The 21,656-nt window shown below is 36.8% G+C and overlaps 1 protein-coding gene across 1 annotated transcript in view; it reads right to left on the minus strand.

The window, feature by feature from the left end:
- Positions 1-21,656, minus strand: part of LOC148952353 (cadherin-AgCad1-like) — a 229,081-nt gene that overhangs the window by 135,963 nt on the left and 71,462 nt on the right. The window contains exons 10-13 of the mRNA XM_089089826.1: positions 20,635-20,860; positions 5,800-5,990; positions 2,792-2,958; positions 1,197-1,359 (exon numbers count right to left, since the gene is read on the minus strand). Of these exons, the coding sequence (XP_088945952.1) occupies positions 1,197-1,359; positions 2,792-2,958; positions 5,800-5,990; positions 20,635-20,860 (747 nt within the window). The remainder of the gene's footprint in view (positions 1-1,196; positions 1,360-2,791; positions 2,959-5,799; positions 5,991-20,634; positions 20,861-21,656) is intronic.

The following is a 21,656-nucleotide window of genomic DNA, read 5'->3' on the forward strand; positions in this document are numbered from 1 at the left end:
AATAATATTTGCCCAAAAATAGTGCAGCTTATTCTCAAGAGGGTGAAAGATCATATTATAAGATCCAGAGGAGCGGATTGAACAATTTTTGCCAATCTTTATTTCAAGTTTTGTTGAAACTTTATCTTGTTTTTTTTTTTTTTTAATAATATAGCATTCAAATAATACCCACATATCTCTTATGGTTATCTCATCTGGAACAGCAATTTTCAAAGAGTACAAATCCTGCAAAACAAAGCAGAAAAGTAAAACAGGTAATTATGTTAATGAAATGAAGTGTTGTCCTTAGGTCTATGGGTTTGCTTAATGTTGTTAATCGAATGGATTATCGAGCTGGTTTTTTTTTTGTTTTCCAGGTTACAAATAATTTAGTCCTAAGTATTTTTTTTAAATTTTTCCGTGGTGTTAGTGATATTCATGATTATTAGACAATTTGGCGGTTGAGTTGGCGGAGACAATTTGGCGGTTTAACGACAATTTGGCGGTTGAGTATAGGTACAGCACACGGTACAGATTTGGACCGCAATTTCTTAGAACTTCTGTGTGGAATCTGTTACCGATTAGCATCAGGCAGCTGAACATCTTTTAGTTTTTTAGATAAAAGTAAAAGAGTAGTTAATAAATGACGGGTAACTTGATCTTTTGTTGGTCGGGAGCGGGAAAAGGGCTCTTTTGTATGTTGACGTGGATAGTTTGTTAGGGTTAAGGGCAGAAGGAACTAAGAAAGATCAGAAGGTGAGGGGGCACGGAGGAAGAGAGGTAGGGGTGTTATGGTATGAGTGTGTTATGGAAATCATATTGTTTAAAAATATGGTTTGTTTTTTGCCTCTTTTGATCCTTTTTGTATCTTATCAGTTATAATTGTATTACAGTTGATAAAACTGGCTAGCATCATAAGCTGCATGCTAGCAAAACTTCAGTTTTTCATTTGTGCAGCGATTCTATTTTGTAAAATTTGTTTTTCTGTTTGTGAATAACGGAACCTAAACATTTATCTTTTTCAAACTAGTTGGAAAGCAAAAAGGTTGAGTTGGTGTTTCATTGCAAAGAACTTCTAAATATCAGACCAACCTATTGTTTGGCATAAGGATGGAACTTGCATTTATTTTTCATGTTCATACTACAAAAGCTTCGCAGTTTTAAATCACAGACTTTCAATTTAAGATTTTTAACTGAAGTAATAGGAAGGCTCTTACTTTAGTTCCAAGGTCACTATTTGCTGAAAATCCTTATCTTCAACTCTAAATTGAGCTATTTGTTGTCCCTTTTCCTGTTCTTCGATTAGACTTAAGTTTAAGTTAGGGTTTATAAACTCTGGAGCGTTGTCGTTTTGATCTGCTATTCTAAGCTGAAGAATTCCTGTAAAATCGAATGCTTCATTATAACTAAATTATCACTATAATTAGATCTAAAATATAAGGCTTGTTTCAATCGTTTCAATTGCTGGTCACAGCAGCGGTATATAGTCTAATATAACATAACTTAACTAACCTTTAGACAGGACTGACCCTAAGCTTGGTGGCGCCCGGGATAAAATTAGTTGAAACACCCCCAACCCTAAAATAAATAAAAAGTACCTGCCATGGCGTCCCCCCAGACACCTCACCCGGGGCAGCTTGCCCCGGTTAACCCCCCCCCCCTCTTTTGAACGGCCCTGCCTTTAGATACCTTTGCTGTGATTGATTGTGAACATTGCAATTGCTGGTACATTTTTTGTTGGTACATGCTGGTACATGACATGAAAATATAAATGTTTAGCTAAAATACTTGTTTGACTAGAATTCAGAGAGTAAAAGTGCAATCCAGGCGCTGAGAAGTGTAACAAAACTCAACATCAATGTTAACTTTTACCAAAAAAGTTACTTTTGCTTCTATACGTAATATACCCCCTTCTCTCCTCGTGATTAATTCCTTTGCATTTGTCCTTCAAAAAGCCAAGAATTTAGGTCTGAAAGATGGAATTTTTTTGTTTAAAAGAGGGGTTGGGATCAAAGTCTTGAAACGTTATTTCTCATTTCATAGATCGGTATTTCTGAGAGCGAAGTTTAAAATCTAAAACGATTAAAAATCATTGCTTCGTAATTTATGCAATATTATCTACAAAACAAGATGAAACAAACAGGCTCACGATATCTCATAAATTTGTAGAATTCTGAAAAACTAGTGTCTTGCTGAAAACTGAGCTTACTTGAGCTTCTTAGAGAAAATTTAAGCTGTATACAAGAAGCTATTGACATCATGGCTGGTGAAAGACTATTGAGAGCCTTATTTTTATACCTACAATTCCCTCCACGGGGGACTAAATATTTCCTTGAGAGCAGTAATGTCTTCTTTGTAGGGGAACTTGCCTTGTGCTTCAATACATTGTTTGCATTATTATCATCAAAGTATATTTTCTGTGAAAACTACATATATATAAACAAAGCTGAACAATAGGCCCGTTCTTTCGCACTAAGATCTTACATCTAAGATCTCACATCTTTCTGCAAAGATTTCCGTTCTTTTAACTCATCATTGTTCTAAGATCTTACGGCTCAATGGTGTTAGCAAAAAGTGTGAAAGACACCATCTTTCTGCCATATAGAAAAATTATGAGAGATCTTTGATGATAAACTCATCGTTGTTCTTAGACCGCTGATCAGAGCAGAATGATGAAAGACGTTTGCAAAAGAACGTCATAAGATGTAAATTCTTAGTGTTAAGATTTCACTATTAAGCGTTCTTTGTCAAAAGATGTAAGATCTTAGCACATAGATGAGTAAAAGAACGGCGCTAGTTTATATTATCTTACCTGAATTATTCTTTTTATCTAGGTAGCGTTCGTCTGTATTACGGTCCTCTACCACAAGAACAAATTCCACTGAATCGAAGAGTTCTCTATCTGCTTTGTATTTACCAACTCTGATTTTCCCGTCGATGCGATTTACTCCTAGTTTGGATGTCTCGATTGTGAAGAAACTGAATAATCAAAATAGAAAATCATGTCAAACTTTCCATGGAAGATCAAAATGATGGTTGCTTCAAAAAGTCTATCAAAAGCTCCAAAATGAGGCACATTCGTTTCTTATGTCACGTAAAGAAAAAAGCACACAAAAATAGAAGGATTCAACAAATCTTAAAAACTTACTAAAACAAAAATGTCATACAAAAAATGATTAGTACAAAATTTCAAGAAATTTATTAAAATACAATGAATAAAAATAAAATATTACACAAACAGAATGTCTAAACTAGTAAAAATTATACCGTGAATGGTAAAAAGGGGGAGGAGGGGAGAAGAGAAAGCAGCCATTTGAAATATCAAATATGTAGAGGATAAAATTCTTTTATATCTTTCAATTAAAAATTTTGTTTGAGAATTTTCTTCTGCTGAAACCGAGCGAGGGAGGTGAGGTCTAAGAGGGAGAAAGGAACGCCTAGGGAAATGCAAACTTGTCAATAAGGGAATAGGCTAAATGTATAAAAATAAGCTAAAAAAGGAATAAGTCTAATAAAAGGAGATACTTATTAGTTTTACTCAATTTTTTCTCTTTGTCTGTCACCAATCAAAATTTCAGATACTTATTTTGACCTCTTCCTCTCATCCAATTTGGCTCAAATTTGTATACAGCTTTACTTTACCTAACATTTTAATATTCTAATATATTTGAAATCTCAAAAATACTTAATTATCCTACAGCTTAGTCATAATTTAATGATAATAATCAACTTACGATAAAAGTATTTGGTCAAGTATTCTTGCCTTTGAGTTATTTTCACGTAGGAGCAGAGATGACAAAGTAAACAAAGATTTCTATCATAAGAACCGATGTGACCCTGGGTTCCCACTGATGCGATTTCAGGCCAAAACGGCCGTTTTTGCGTGATCTGTCAAATTTTCTCCGTTTTTTTGCAGAAAGTTTCTGCGTCACAACGGTTCTAAGGTTGCGTTGAAATATTTCTACTGATCCGTTGAAAATGGTATCCGCTATTTTAAATTGAACGCATTGTAGAACCATAAATTGCAAGTAACTGCGAAACTGAACATGTTTATCAAAAGTTTTCCATTAATATTTGACAAAACGCATGGGGATTCTGTTTTTTAAATACAAAATTTCAATAGGCGAGTCCTGGGGGGGGGGGGGTTTACAAGGAAATGAGCCAAAGAGATTACACTTGTATTTTTCATTAGGCATATTTAGCCTAGGTTATTACAGGTTAGCCCTTTGAATATTTTTCTTGGTTTCTAGAATTTGATTTAGCCTATTTCTGTGCATATGCTTTTTAAATATACCATAGTATATTTGCGCTACAATGGCTGTAGTGAACCCTTTCTGTGTGAACATTTTTGCGATTTTCCCGCATCCACTACCCGTGAGCCGTTGTTCGTTAAAAAAAATCGCACAAGTAAGAATCAAATGTAAATTCTTTATTTTGCCACTGGATGTATCTGCATTATTTCATAGAGGGATCGAGGTTTGAGAAAGGAGAAGTAAATTTTTGGACATTAATTAAAGTAGTTTGAATTAATTAAACTAATTTAATTAATTCTTCCGAAGCTATTTGTTGAGTAAATTTTTTTTGTATTGTGAATATTACGGTGCACGTGACCTCATCTCAATGCGGTGTGTCCGGATATTCAATGAATACTAAATTATGCATTGAAATACATACTATATAACAATACATACTTTAGTATGTATTAAAGAATTAAGTAAGCACAGTTTCCACAATTTAAGACCAAAAAAAGGTTAAACAAATATCTTATAAATAATAACTTTAAAAAAACCACGTTTTATAAATGGACTAAAAGGATCAAATGCATTTTTTGATTCTAAAGAATACTTTTGATATACATACTCAAATATTCTGAATATTTTGAGTGTTGTGAACTCTTTTACTCAAACTTGTATAAAAAATTCTAAAAATCTAAACGTGCTTTGCATTTACTTAAATAAAGGACTATAAATTTGTCATCCACATCATTCATAAAAAATACTTGTATGGTAAATAGTTATATATCAATAGGTAGTTGACTGAAAATGCACAGCATATTTAAATTTTTGACATTTTTTATAATTATTAGTAAAAGAATTCACAACATTCAAAATATTCAGAAAATTTTGAAGTATCTATATCACAAGTATTGTTTAGAACTGAAAAATTTATTTTTCCGTTTTTAGTCCATTTTTAAAACGTGTTTTTAAAAGTTTTTTTTTAAATAACGTATTTTTAGTTTACTCTACGCATGGCTAGGAATCTTGAAACCACACTCCTTGACCTATAATTTTTATTGCTTAAAAATTGATGATACAATAGAATGGAGGACAGGTGAACGGGAATTCATTTGGGCTAGACAATTCTAGAGCAAAGTTTAGTGCAGGTTTATGAGATATGTAAATGGGGTTCCAAAAAATTTTAAGTTGGAAATAAATTTAATATTCTTGAGCAAAGATTGGCTTTGAAATCAGTTTCTTCAGATATTAATGCTTATCTACAACTTTTAAAAGAATCACCTGAAGGTAAAATTGTAGTATCAGCAAAAAAACTGATTCTGAATAAAATTGACTTTGAAAGTTAAAACATTTCTGTATCGTTATCAGAACTGACACATCTATTTCTAAATATATCAGAGCTCTTAAGACCAAGTAAATTTTCAAGACACAAAAATAAATTTAGTATTTTGAATGAGTATAAACTACACCTTTGACTTATTTTTGACTTGAAAAGATGTATATGACAATTTTTATCTCTCGTAGTATCTGTTGTATGTCATCAACAGTAAAAGACACACAAATAAGTTAAAAAGGATTTGCTCACTCTTGCGGGCTGAAGTTTACATCTGACAAAACTATTCCATTTTTGTAGAACTTGGTATCCATCCAGTCAATAAACATATTCAAATCTGGTTCTTCGTCAGGATCAGTTGCAAAAATTTCTTGTACGACTATTGAGTTGTCCCCCGGAGGCAATTCACCGAAGCCTTCGAGTAAAGGCTCAACTGTAGAAGGCTAAAATAGAAAAGATTTTATTTTGTACCTAGTAAACATGGGTGGAATTTGATACGTGTTAGCTTAGGCATAAGCAAGTTCGTTAACATAAAGTCTTGGCGATATGCATAGATTTGCTATACAAGTCTATTTTTGATATTATTTTACTACTATCAGTACCGGCAGCTCATCACAGTAACAAACCACTTGAAGTTAGTACTTAAGCATGGTGAAGTAAGCACCATGCTCAAGTACTAACAGGTGTTCCAACTCCGTCTCCATCCCACTCTTTTTAAAATTTCATTTTGAAGTTTTTCCCATAAAGTTCTAACTTCCTTTGAATATTTTCTTATTACCTCTTCCCCCTCCGTTTCAGGACATCGTTTGGCACATTGTTTGGCACAAGATAGATTGCCAAACAGCGCAATCTTTGGCAACAGTTTATTCGTAAATTATGATATAAACATCTTAGCCTTTCTTAATATTAATTAAAAAAAAACTTTTTACACAAAATAAGTTTTTCAAAGAAAAGTAAAAAACTGCATTAAACCAAAAATGAGCAAGGATAGAATCAAATAATGTACCAACGGTAAAACTACCACAAATCAGCATCGATAAATAAATTAAACCCAAAACGAACAGAAATTACGATAAATAACCAAGTCAAATTCAAACGAGCAGAAACTAACATGAATAGGGCTTAAAACCCTTATGCCTTCCCTAGGCAAGAACATAATTTGCACTCTACTGAAGAAATTGAAATGTTTTCACTTTTATAACTTTTAATACATCAAATATTACTAACATTTCAAGGAATGAATATCAGCATATGTACATTCAACTGACAATGCACATTCATGCGCATTTTTATCAGTAAAGTGCAAATTATGTTCTGGCCTTGAGAAAGCATCGGGGTTTTGAGCCCCACTCATGTTAAGATCTGTTTGTTTTGAGCTCGTTTTTTGACCTGCACATATTGCTTTTAGTCAATTGATCTTCTCCTTTGGTCAATCCCCTTCTGGTCAATCTTCCCTTTGGTCTTCCCCTTTTGGTCTATGCACAGAGCGTCTTCTGTTAGTTCAAATTTGTAGTTGATATTCTCTCAAATTTTACCTTCATGGACTTAGCCTTGATAGTACTATTATCAGAGTAGTTTCGGTGGTAGTAGAAGTAGTTGCAGTATTAGTGTTGTATTAGTAGTAGTAGTAGCTGTAGTAGCATAAGTAATAATACTGCTGCTATTATAATTTCCCCTGGAAATATTAAGTAATTATAAGGAAACCAAATTAAAAAAAGCAGAATATGGGAAAACCATGGAAAAAAAATTGTTGACTGCCTGCCAATTGATTTTGACCCTATAACGAAAGTGTAAGAGCCTAACTATTGTTAACACTAAATCAAAGAATCAGCTTTTTATAGTGATCCTAAATATTTATTTGTTTATTAGTAATTAGTTATTAGTAATTAGTACACAAGAAAGTTCATATAATTAAAGAAAACACAAGGAAAACAACCTCATAGGGCAATTTCGGTAAAAACATTCCGTCAACTTTTGCTTGCATTTCCAGAATACCCATGAGCTGATATATGCTGCCACTATAATCAGAAATGTTTCCCCTGAAGTGAATGCTCGGAATTTTTGTATTTTCCCCTTGAACGGATACGTTTATTGTCTTTTATTATCAATTATCTACTTTTACAGGAATAATTGTATTTATCTAGTTCACTTTGAAAAGATTAATTTTTTACAGTTATGAAGTATAAAGGTGTCAAATATATTGGTTTTTGCTATTCACAATTAAATTAAAAACAATGAATTAAAAATTTTTATTTCATGTTTTTAATCTTATTTTTAATGTTTTACTTTGAACAAACTACTTTGATAATATATTACTTTTTATAAAAGAATTGAGTCTAAAGGCATTAAACATTTTGGTGTTTGATATTTAAGTTCAAAACTGTCGATATTGCTAAAAAAAAAAAATATACGTCCAACGCTTCGGCATTGCTCAACAGAACTGAATGCAGTGAGTTTATACCTTAGATTGTTATGAGTAGGCTATTGTTTTGTGTATCTTTTTTTAATTGAATATTTTTTTCCATATTTATATACTTTTACTTTAATTGACATACTTTTTCATTGCCTTTAGAAAAATGTTTGCCTCTAAGCTTCATTAAATAAAAAAAGAAGTTTTTCGACTGAAAGTAAGGAGCAACATTAAAACCTTAAACTAGCAGAAATTATTACGTATATGAGGGGGGTTGCCCCCTCCTCAATACTTTGCTCTTTACGTTACAGTTTTTCTACACTTTAAAAACAAGTTACTTATTGTCCTAATTAAACGACCCTTGGAATTCAGTAGCTATTTTGAAAGATCTAGTAAAAAATTCAAACTTTAGCGTCAAGAGCGAGGTTCTGAGATGGGGGCAACCCCCTCATACACATAATAATTTCTGTTAGTTTGAAGTTTTAATGTTGCTCCTTACTTTCAGTTGAAAAAAACTAGTTTTTTTTTATTTCTGATCGTTTTTTAAAAACTCCAGGAAACCTGGCTCCACCTCCATGGAAAAATCCCCCTCACCGCAGAAATACCCTCTAGGCAATTCAATCCTGGTGAGATTTCACCCCGGACAATTACCCTTAACATCTCCAGGCCTAAAATTAAATCAGTAAAGAGAAAGCAAGACATATAAAGAAATTTCGTATAGGAATTCTGGCAAATTCACCAAGTGTAAAATTTCCCCTGAAAATTTCACCCCGTGGAAACTTCCCTCTCCATGGAAAATTCTCTAAGTGTAAAATCCTCCCAGAGGAAAATTCTTCCTCCCCTCCCCATCCGCAAAATGTATGCATATTCCCAACAACGAATAAAACAATGGGTAAATTTTATAACTTTAAAACCATTCCCCATGGGTTGTAGGGGGGACATATTAATTGGGTCTTTCAACTATGCTGAAGAAAAAAGCTATCTTAAAATTTCGATTGGACGATCTAGGGAAAAAAGTGGCGTGGAAAAGGGCCTAGTTGCCCTCCAATTATTTTGGTCACTTAAAAAGGGCACTAGAACTTTTCATTTCCATTAGAATGGGCCCTCTCTCGACGGTCTAGGCCCACTGAGTTGATACCATCACCCCTAGCGAAAAAAAAAAAAAAACAAATAAGGAAGCATCCGTGATCTTTCTTCTGGCAAAAATTATCCAATTCCACATTGTTGCAGATATGAGCTCGAAACCTCTACAGAAGGGTTTTTTGGTACGCTGAATCTGATGGTGGGATTTTCATTAAAATTCTATTACTTCGAAGGGGTCTTTCGCCCTTTTTTTTTTAGAAAATTAGACAAATTTTCTCAGGCCCTTAGCTTTTGATAAGCACAACTAAACTTAATGAAGCTTATATATTCGGAATCAGTATAATAAGCTAATTCTTTTGATATATCAATTGGTACCAAAATTCAGTTTTTTAGAGTTTCGGTTACTATTGAGCCGGATCGCTCCGTACTTACAGTTCATTACCACAAACTGTTTGATTACCCATTAAAACCCAAACAGGGATCATTGAAATATTGATCGTTTTTTCTGCGTTACCAAAAGTACTGTATTCATAAAACTTTACAGTTTCATGAAATGTAATTAAACAAATAGAAAGGGGTTTTCAAGTAAAGTAAGTAGCAAGTTTAAAACTTAAAACAAATATAAATTACTCTGTATATAATGTAATGTAAATTACCCCTTTCTCAACACCTTGCTCATTAAACAAAAGTATTTTTAGTGCTTTGAAAAATCTTATCTTTCCAATTGCAAATTTTATTAAAAAAAATTGGAAATAAAACTTCACAGTAAAGAGTAAGGAGCTAAGGAGGAGACAGCCCCCTTCATATAAAGAATAATCCGTTCAAATAGGTTTCAAATCTGTTCCTTGCTTTCAGTTGAAAATCTTTTTTTGTTTAATTTGGATTGTTTTCCAAATCATACCCAGGTCTAACCAAGATATAATTTGAGGTACCGGTCCCTTAAATCCCTGGTTAATTGCTTTTAAAATGTGTAAATCAATAATTGTACGTGCATTAGTACCGACCTACGTTTAAATTTTCCATTTCAATTTTGGATAAAATTTGAATATACTTAAAAAATTGGCGATGAATAGTAATTCTGGTAAAGAGTCGTTGTTAATATTACTACAAAAGAATTTCGGTTGGATGAAAAGAAGTATTATTGTTTGTATGTATGGAAATTCTGTGAGACTTTTAATCTTCTAAATAACCGAAGCTATCACAACCTCTACAACAGGATTTTCTTATCGATAAATACATTACATACATTGAAATACTATATATAAATAGAAAAAGAAAATAACACCATTTAAAATTGCTGAAAATCTAAGTTCCTTGCAGTATTTGCCACCCAAAGAAATTTCCTGGCGGGGCAAATGATGACCTGCCTTGCCTTTTTCTACGTAGAAATGGGAATGTAACATTTTAGCTGTATAGAGAAACAATTTAATTAATTCCTACTTCCCCCTACCTCTTTCAAGATTTATCTGAAGCCTTGTGAAGAGTTAGCAGTTTGTTCATTAAATATACTTTTTTTTAGGAATCTACCCTACCCCAACCTATACAATGACTCATCCCCCCTTATTATAGCTGATACGCAATTACAGATCGCCAAACGTAGCCTATTTTTATTACAAATAAAGCGAATCAATTTGGTTGAATCCAGTACTGCCACCATGTGGCACTACTTCTTTTACAACTGGAAAGCCTAAATATAGTTATCCATACTTTTAAGTCAATTAGATTCTCATAATTTTAAATTGACTGCAAATTCATCCTTTTCGAGTAAAGTCGTAGTTTTGTGCCCTAAAATAACAAGAAAACAAGACTTTTCCCTGGTCAAATCTGTGTGGTCACTTAAAAAAGAGCGTTAAATTTACGTTTGACTGAGCTCCCTCCCAATTATCTTGGACCTTCGGTCTGATACAATCACCTTTGGAAAAAAAAAACAAAAAAACATGCATCGACGATATTTCTTTTGAAAAACAAGCGAAATTCCACATTTTGAAGATTGGAGCTTGAAATCTCTACGGCAGGGTTCTCTGATATGATGTATCTAATAAAGATATTCGCAATGAGATCGCTTGCTTCTTTTGGGGGGAGGGGGTCCTCTTTGTTCAAAAATAGGGCAAATTTTCTCAGATTCTTAGGTTTGGGTACGTAACAATAAAGTGAACGAGTTTTATGTATTTAGAACCAGCATAAAAAGCTATTACTGCCAGTGTGGCAATTGTCATAATAGTTCTATTTTTAGTTTTGGTAAATATTTGTCCAAGTCACTTTTTACTTCCAGTTTTTTTTATCAAAAAACTATTTGATAAGATTCTCTTGTGACGAAATTTGTTTGAACCTTTTCATTTTATTTAGCTAAATAGGACAATAAAAAGAAAGAGGGTCAATTTGACAGCTGGATAGTAAGTTTGAATTTTGTTTTTCTTTCGCTATTCTATCCTTTTTTTTTTTTTTTTTTTTTTTTTTTTTTCTTTTTTTTTTAATGTCTGAATATATAAGGGATTTAAGTTCGTGGGGAAGAATTGTCCTGTTATGAAAGAGGTACATTTTACATGACCGTTATAAAATCAAAACGTGGTATCTATGCACGCAGGATGATTTTTGAGTATCTCTATTTCTTCTATAAACTATTCTAAGTCGTAAGAAATTGCATAAAGACAAGTCTGCATCTGTTATAATCTACGGATGCAATCTTTCTGTAATTTTGGTTTGAGTTTGATTTTCTTTTTAGATTAAATGCATAAAAATTAAATATATTATTGATTAAACAAATTGATCTCTTTGGCAGGAATCCTTGCGGTTTAAAATTTACTGTATTTTATTTCATTTTGCATGCAATTTGATTGCTCTTTTTATTTGAGATTTTTTTCCTAATGGTATTTAAAAATAAATTTATTCCTACTAAAAAAAAAAATAATGAAATATATTCCCTGTTACCCAACCACCACTGATATTTTGGCGTTTGCCCCCCCCCCGGGGAAACTTTCTGCCGGCACCCTTGGGTGGTATAGTGTTAGTAGTGATGTGCATATATTACCTTTCGTCAATTGATCTTCCCCTTTAAGTATTCTCTGAAAGTTCCAATTTAATACCCAAACCAATTCTTGAAATACACCCTTTTGACAATCTGCATGCGCATAGTGTGTTTGCTTTGCCCCAACCTCATGGGCGCGGATGGAGCCCACCCCAGGGTCTCTCAGTGCCCAGGATTTCCCTGGTGTCAATCAGAACCCAGGCCTAGGGACGGTTGGGCTTGCGACCCTCCTCCTGAAAATAATTGCAATGAAAAGAAACGTTACTCAAGCCTCGGATCCTATTCGTTTTAAATCCTTACGACCTCGGCACGTCGCCGGACATCTTTTGAACCTTGCTGACCAAGGTGGGCTTAGAATAGCCACCTGGAATGTTTTAACCATGAATAACCCCGGATCCAAAGACCTTCTAGGGCTTGAGATGTTGAGATGTGGGATTGACATACTTGGAATGACAGAAACCCACTTGATGGGATCAGGCGATTAAGAAATTAACAGTTATGGTCGAAGGATGATATGGTCAGGCCAAAATTCTTGGAGAAACAGTGACGTAGGCCTGCTTCTAAACAAGAAGGAAAAGAAATATCTTATATCCCAAAACCTAATATCAGGTAAACTACTCAGTTACCGCTTCCACCATGAATATGGGAAGATGAAGATTGTTGTGTGCTACTCACCAAGAATATCTCTCCAACGGATGAGAAAGACAAATTCTACTTGGCTCTGACAGCTGCTCTGTCTCGGATTTCCCCTCATGATGTTTTGGTCGTGGTAGGCGACTTCAATGCAACTGTATCTGACCCCAGCGGAGCTTTTAAATCTGTAATTGGTCCAGTTACCCCTGATTCTTTGAACGAAAATGGGACCGGGCTCCTCCAGCTGTGCGCCATGCACGAACTGGTCATTACAAACACCCTGTTTCACAGAAAAGACATTCATAAGTCAACATGGTATAGCAATGACGGGTGCACGCGAAAGATGATCGACTATATTATAGTCAACCAAAGATGGCGCTCATCAGTCACAAACTGCATAATCTATCGCTGCGCCGAGATCGGGAATACTGACCATAGATTAGTTGCTGAGAACTTCCGTCTACGACTCAAAGCCCAGCCTACAGAACGACGCCAACCAAAGTTGGACATTCAGAAACTAAAAACCGAGAAATTCTGCCAAAAGTATTTAGTTGAAGTCCAGAACAGATTTGTATGCCTGAATACCCTTGTTGACCCGGACACGTTTTGGCAGACATACAAAAACAATATATTAGAGGTCGCTACTGAGACCGTTGGTCGAAAGCTGTACTCAAAAAAGCCCTGGCTATCACAAGAGGCTTTGCAAATCATTGAGGAACGCAGAAGAGCGTGGCTGGCCGGAGATATGCCCTCCTACAGACGGTTAAACGGGGTCAGAAACAAACTTATCCACCGAAAAAGCAACAATTTGTTGAGAAAAAAGCTGATGAGCTAGAAGATGCAGCACGAAAAGGTGACGCCATGTCGCTTTTCAAGCATGTCAGAGACCTCAGCGAGGAGAAAGCTCCATAGATAGGAGCAGTTAAATCCACCTCCGGCGTAATGCTCGAAGATAAAACCGCGTAGCTTGATCGATGGAAGGAGCATTTCACAAATCTGCTGAACTCCGACAGATTCAAAGTTGATCCTGACATAATTGCATCGGCTGAGCATATAACAAAGAAAAGTCTAACAGAGCCTGAGCGTCCCTCCGTAGTAAGAGATACAGAATGCTCTAAGGAGGATGGAAAACAACCAAGCACCAGGAACCTGTGGGATCACCATGGAGCTGCTAAAATTCGCAGGACCGACGATGCTACTATGGCTGCACATGCTGTTTTCCCTCGTTTGGACAACAGAACTGATTCCACAAGAATGGAAGGAAGGGATAATCCTCCCTCTATGGAAGCGTAAAGGTAGTCGAAGTGATTGCTCCAACTACAGAGGAATCACCCTCCTGTCGGTTCCCGGCAAATTATTTGCCATGACTTTGATAGATAGAAGTACCCAGTTCATCCGTAAGTGCCGCCGGATTCAGCAAGCAGGTTTCATGCCAAACAGATCCATGACCGAGCGGATCTTCACCGTACGCCAGGTCATCGAGAAATCTCGTGAGTTCCAGCGTACAGCATACCTCGCCTTTGTTGACTTTAAAGCAGCCTTCGAATCGGTCGACCGTGAGTCTCTCTGGCTGATACTAGAACGAACAGGTCTCCCGGACAAATACTGTCGCCTGTTCAAGGCGCTCTACACTGGTACAAAAAGCTCCGTCCAGGTTAATGGTCGTCGAAGCTCACTGTTCGAAATAAATACCGTTGTACGGCAGGGTTGTGCTGCTGCTCCTGAACTGTTCAACGTGGTGATTGATTATGTCATGGATCGAACCACGAACCGGCTCCCCTTCGGACTAAGGTAGGGCGATAGAGTTTTAGCCGATTGCGACTTCGCTGATGATATTGCTCTGATATGCACTTCTGCAGCTGAACTCGAAGAAGCCCTTAACACACTGTCGGAAGAAGCCCAGAAAGTAGGACTACATATTAGCTGGCAGAAAACAAAAATAATGATCTCTGACTCCGCAGGTTAAGCCACTAGATCGCCAGTATTCAACGTATCAAGGCGCACAATGAAGGTTGTTAATACTTTCCCCTACCTTGCATCTGTCATCACGGAAAATAGCTCAGTCGAATCTGAAATTCAGTCACGCATCGGAAAAGCCGCATCAATTATGGCACGACTATGCTATTCAGTGTGGTCAAAGCCCAACATCAGCCGAAAAACAAAAATGCGGATCTACAACACCACCGTAACCCAAGTCCTTCTCTACGGTGCTGAGACCTGGCCGGCTGCTGCTTCTGCTCGTGATGCCATAGACGTGGCCCAAAAAAAGTTCTTGAGACGTATTGAAGGGATCAGATGGGACGACTTCGTCTCGAACACCCGATTGCTGGCACTAACAGATCAGACCCCCAACTCTCGTCAGGTCGCTGCACGAACCCTACGGTGGTTCGGCCATTTGGTCCGCATGCCAGCAGAAACACCCGCCAGCACTCTCTTCAATTTTGATCCCCCTGCACATGGCTGGAAGCGCCCCCGCGGAAGGCCCCGGTTCAGATGGAGGGACAGCCTCACCCAGTACCTCTCAATGATCGGCACTGACATACAAGAAGCACTCACGCTTGCACAAGACCGTTCCGAATGGAGGCGAAGAGTCACGTGTCTCTCTACGCTGGACCACCAGCAGGAACATTAAGTCAAGTAAGTCAATATTCTATCGAATTTTCACCTTCATACGCGTAACCTTAATTGTACTAGTATCATAGTAGTAGTGGTAGTAGTAGGAACAGTAGTAGCAGTAATAGTGTATTGTTAGTACTAACGGTAGTAGCAGCAGTATCAATAGCAGTAGCAGCAGGTATATTTTGTCTTTTGGTCAGCTGAACATCCCACTCATGATACCCCAGAAGTTTCCTCTTGATACGTTCCAAAAATATGAATTTTCCTTCCGTTCCAAAAATATTGTTGATACGCCCGTATGAGCAATGTGCATTCACACAATATGTTTGGATTTACTTTTCCCTCAACGTTTCCTCAGATGTTTTTTCAATATATTCAGCCTTAATAGTGCTTGCTACAGAAGTAGTAGTTTTAGTAATAGTAGCAGTAATAATTGTTGTGGTAGCAGTAGAAGTAGCAGTAATTGTAGTAGTACTAGCGTGCAAATATGGCCTTTCCGCTCAATTGATCATCTCCCTTATCATTTCCTGACAGTTCTAAATTAATATACTCAGTCATTCCTGAGATACACCCTTTTGACAACCCATAGACACTTAACTTGTTTTCATTTAGTTCAACACTCCCCTCAGCATTCCCTGACTTATATTAATGCCCTTCGTATTTTGGGAAAGTAGAAGCCAAATATGCATACCTTTTCTCAATAAAATATACAATGTGTAAACAATGATTAAATTGCCTAACTTACAGCCCTTGCCCTGAGGAATCGGGGGGGGGGGGTACATCCTCAAATGCATAACTACTGAGCTTTTCAACAATGGTGAAAAAAAATTGATCTTTCAAGACTCTGTTTGGATGTTCGTTTTGAGATATGATGTGTGTGTTTGTGGGGGGAGGGGGGTTGTTGGTTGCTCTCAAATCACTTCGACTCTTAAAAAGAGCACTATAGCTTCCAATTTAAAAATCAAATGAGACCCATTTGAATTTTATACCACCACCCAATCCATAAAAACCTTTATGCCCCCGGTGCATAATTTAAAGCCCTTGCCCCACGACTCTGGGGGGTTGTGTCAACCCTGGAGGCATTGTCATATGTTCTTTGGACTATGTTAAACAAAACGGACATCTCCTAATTCCAATCAGATGTGTTTGGTGAAAAGAGGGGGAATTGGGGGGGGGGGCTAGTTGGCCTCCCTCACTTTTGACTCTTAAAGGGGAACTAGAACTTCAAATTTAAACCAAATGAGCCACCTCTAAAGTTGAAACAACCATCTTCCATCTAAAGTTGAAACAACCTCCATAAGAACCTTAAATGTCCCAGGGGTATAACTTACAACCATCGACCCAAGGCTGTGGGGTTCGTATCAACCCCAAAAGCCTTGTTACATGATCTTTGGACTATTTTGAATAAAAGGACTGATCGAAATTTCTATTGGATGCGTCTCGAGAAAACACGACGTGTGGGGGGGGGGGGGGTAGCTGCTCTCTGATCCCTTTGAATCTTAAAATGGCACTAGAACTTGTGATTAACAATCCAATGAGTCCCCTCCAAAGCATATACGACCACCCTTTCTATAAAAACCTTATATTCCCCCAGGGCAAGACTTACAATCCTTGCCCTGAGAGCTGTGGGGGGGGGGGTTGTCAACGGACATACTTTCCTGACCCTTCAGCTACGATGAAAAATATTGCTGTCTCATAATTTTCTCAAATCACTTTTCACTCTTAAAAAGGGCACTATCACTCTTACAGGACTACTGCCCTGCCTATGATCTTAGCCCTATACCCCTGGACAGAGGAATCGAACCGCATTTGTGACGCAGCGTACTACAAGACATACATCTGTACGAAAAAGTGTTAAACTTATCTGACTTACATTCGCAACCTAGAACAAATTCCGTGTCAGTGTTCTGGGATTATTGTAAAGGAATGTCAGAGAAGCAATGAAAACTGTGAATAAGAAAGTCTTTGTAGTGCAGGCTAAGGAAAAATAGGATGAAGTTCAGCAATAGGATTAAGAAAAAAAATTAAAAAATTGTTTCTAACCAAAGGTTCTTGACATTAATCTTTCTGAAAAATATGAAATTGATTATTCAGTGTAGAGGGGTCTGCATATGATAGGTAAATGCCATGCAAGTGATTAGAGGCAACGCTGTACGGCTGAATGCAGTAAGGAGCCAAAAATGCATCATTTGTTATTATTATTTTTTATTTCTTTCCAGAGCCTCTTCATATGAAAATAGGGAGTCGTAGAAACTTTTAAGCGGTTGTTCAATTGGAAATTGAAAGTTCTAATGCCTTTTTAAGAGTCTAAGTGATTAGATTCTTATTTTCTCTTATTTGCTACCCTCTGTAACCTCTAAAGATGTTCCATAAAAATTTTGAGATCGTAGTTTTCCTCAAAATTGTTAAAAATTATTCAAACGACTTGTATTGCGAGTGGTTTTTTTTTCATACCATCAACAACAACAGAACAAGGGACAGTATGAGAGGGCTAATCAAGATTTACAAATAAGAGTGGCGCTACTCCCTCCTCCTCCTAAAACCTCTAAAAATCTTGAGTATCATTTGAGTCTTATAAAAAACAATATGTATTTTGAATTTTGTGGTTTTTATAAATCAAAACATAAAAGATAAAAGAGATTAACATAATAATAAAGATGACTGTAAAGAAGGAATAAAAATATACTAATTGTTCAATATATAATACGATGCCAACGCAGACGATGCCAAATCTGGGAGAAACGATTCTGAAGGATATGGAAGCGAAAGACATTGACAAATATGTTTTCAGGAGAAAGGAGAAAGCTGTAAATATGGCTGAGAAGTCATCTGTGGTGATAAATAGCGAGAGGGTAATGGTCGACCCTGCTCTAATCTTTCAACGCCTAGCTGCAGTGGCTAGCAACAGTGGTTCTGACTTGAATGAGGTTCTGTCGTTCGAGCTCTGTACTTTTCCACCATCGCTCTTTAGTTCGTTCGAGGTGATGAGGACAGCCGACAAAGCCTCTCTAACAAATGCACTGATGAAAACTTAGGGACTTAAGGGTCATATGACATTGCCATCCTCCCAAAGAGTTTTGGACAGCGGCTGGCAAGTCCATAAAATCCCGTGGACTGCCGTATCCACATATTCTGAGGTGGCAGGATCTTACGTTGATTATGTCACAAGACATTTCGGCCAGACAGTGGTAGTTTTTTACTCTTACACTGATATACCGACGACCAAAAATTGCACACAGTTGAAGAGAACCAAAGGTTTTTCGTGTGCACCGATTGAATTCTCTCCTAACATGAACATCGTCAAAAGTAAGGAGGAATTTCTGAGAAATCCCAAAGATAAACAACGCTTCATCGACCTACTTACTGAGAGGCTGGCGAACTCAGGATGCAAAGTTCTACATGCTCAGGATGATGCCGATGTCTTAGTTATACAAAATTCAGTCAGTTGCGCTGAAACTTCATGGACCACTTTTATTGGGAATGATACCGACCTATTAGTCCTTCTGCTGTACCATGCCAAGCTTGATGCATGTGATATCTTTATACAGACCACAGTTTATAGACAATAAGCTTATCGCAGATCATTTCTGGTCATCGTGAACAAAAAGCTCCTCCCACTTCTTTCTGACTTAGCTTGTTTAGCCTGTTTCTGAATATACCAGTAAGCTTATCGCAGATCATTTCTGGTCATCGTGAAGAAAAAGTTCCTCCCACTTCTTTCTGACTTAGCTTGTTTAGCCTGTTTCTTTCCACTCGCACCCCTGTCCAGGTTTTTATAATGGGAGGGATAGAGAATGATCATACTGCTATATTCTGTCTACTGTGATACAGACAGACACACATGGAAATAATGGATGAGTGTACGACATAAAAAGGATCAAGAACAAACTAGGAACCGAAGCAGCAGAAAATCTACTCGTTTGCCAAGCAATGTCTGGCTGCGATTCAACATTTAGACTTCACGGCGTAGGGAAACCAGCAGTGGTTTCCTTGTCACTTAAAGATGGGATTTTTAAGGATGCTTGCAAGATCTTCGTGACACCAGGATCCAACCACCAGAAGATTGTCGAAGCTGGAGAGAATGCTTTGCTCCGCATATGCAAAGGGAAAAGAAATGAGAAGACCCTGAAGAATGTCCGGGTGCGAGCATTCACAATGCGGGTTGCAAGTGCAAATGCTTTTGTTCAGGCAGAGCAGCTTCCACCGACTTTGGCTGTCGCAAAGTATCCATTTTGCAGGTGCTATTTTCAAATAATGAAGTGGCAAGACACATCAAATTCGCTAAAGCCCGAATAGTGGGGTTGGCCCTTCTCTTCGTCACAGAATATGTATCTTCCCATTATGACAGATGCTTCACCAGCACCGGAGAGCTTACTGAAGATGGTGCGGTGCCAGTGCACCAGCGGGTGCGAGTCGCTCCGATACAGCTGCCGTCGGAACGGTTTGCGCTGCAGCTTTGCCTGCGGCGAATGTAAAGGGGCGTTATGCAGTAACGCTGCAGCAAGACAGGATGAGGACGATAACGAAGACGACCAGGAAGAAGAATTAGCTTTAGGTTGTGCTTTAAAATCAAAATGTTCTTGTGACTAATTTATCTGAGTTCTAAACGTTTTTCTTTTATAACTAATTGATCTGAAGTTTTGATCTCGATTAAAGAAGTGTTTTTTCAAGATATTATACTTAGCAACCCCTCATATTACAGGCCCCTTAATGGTGGAAATGAGGTAAATAGTAAAAAAAAAAAAACTACTTTTTGACATCATTTTTGGCAATACGGTAATTTAATTGATATAAAATGATCCTTTAGCCGCAGGAATCCGGCAAATAATGATCGGCGTACTTTACCCCCCCCCCCCCCCGTTTCGTGAAGGTGAAAATTGATACTGGGTTACGGAAACCGTGATTTCTGACGTTGGGTTCGGATTCTTCATGCTTGATTTGATAGAAAACGACCACTTAAACCCAAAAATACGTCCAAATAGAAATTCTGATTTCCCCCCTTATTTTCCCCTTTCAAGGGGGATTTCGGGTAATTGTGCAAGGGGGATTCGGGGGGCTTTTTTTTGTGTGATTAAGCTGATTTTTCTGAACATTTTGGCGTGAAAAAAAATTCTATTGCAATTTGCCCGAGGTCAAACCGTATTTTTCCTCCACTATAAGGTTTAAGTAAAGTTTGAACCTGCTCTTTTTTTTTTAACCTGTCTAAAAAATAAAACTAAACTAAACACAACTAAACACAAAATAAATGTAGAAAACTAAACACAAAATAAATGTAGTACAAAAATTAATACAAGAATATAAATAAGAAAGAATTCCTCACCAGAGTCAGCACTGGCTGTTCATCATTGACATCAGTGATTGTTACGGCAATTGTAGCTTCAGTAGAAAGTGAGCCATTTTTTCCTTCCATGTCATACAGACTTACAATTACGTTGACGACTACAAGGATTTGTTCGCGATCAACAGTTTGAATAAGAGCCATCTTTCCAGTTATTTCATTGATATTTATTTTGCCTTCCAGAACCCCAGCAAAAATTAATTCAAACCTGTAAATAATAAATATTTGACCCGATTATTTTTATTTCTCCAACTTCAAGATTCTCTGTATGAAAATTATAGAAAGAAAAATTAAATGCAATTTTTAATAAACTGAAAGAACTGGTTCTTGTGCGCGTCTCAAGGTGACACAACGGCAAGTATACAATGAACAGGAAGAAGCAGGCGACAGTATATATCCCGTTTATTCTTTTCTACAAAGCCAATTTAATATTTCTTTTATTATTAGCGTCAATAGAAGCTGTCTTTCGTTTTCAGCAAAATGCAATGAAAATATAAAACGACCACATAACAACTGGTTGATAGATTAAGTTTTGTTTCATGTTAAGTTACTGCCTATAGGTTTCCGAATGGTGGCAACTGGCACGTGGGCTGGATGGTGCTTTATTGAACTTTCAATATCTATTTGTTACAAACTAGCCTATTATAGATGTGATTCGGATACTCATATTGACTAAATTGGGTCCAAATTTAAATTAAGACAGACTCACATTTAGGCATCCTTAGGGGTTTTCCCGCCATCCAACTGTTTGCTAACAATGTTAGCTAACAGGTATTTGTTTGGACGGCGGAGACACAATTGTTAGCCAACATAAATAATTTTCTCTAACAATTTTCTCCAGCAAGTATTTAATTTGTTAAAAATATTCTATAACAATGTTAGCTAACAGTTTTTAGTTAAACGGCGGAAACACTATTGTTGGGAAAATTGTTAGCTAATAGTGTTTTGTTTGGACGGCGGAAAAAACCCTCTTATCATCTAGACCGCAAAACTAATAATTATTT

Source organism: Artemia sp. Qi Xiang Cuo, chromosome 5, assembly GCF_049724085.1.
Source record: "Artemia sp. Qi Xiang Cuo chromosome 5, ASM4972408v1, whole genome shotgun sequence".
Classification (NCBI taxonomy): domain Eukaryota; kingdom Metazoa; phylum Arthropoda; class Branchiopoda; order Anostraca; family Artemiidae; genus Artemia; species Artemia sp. Qi Xiang Cuo.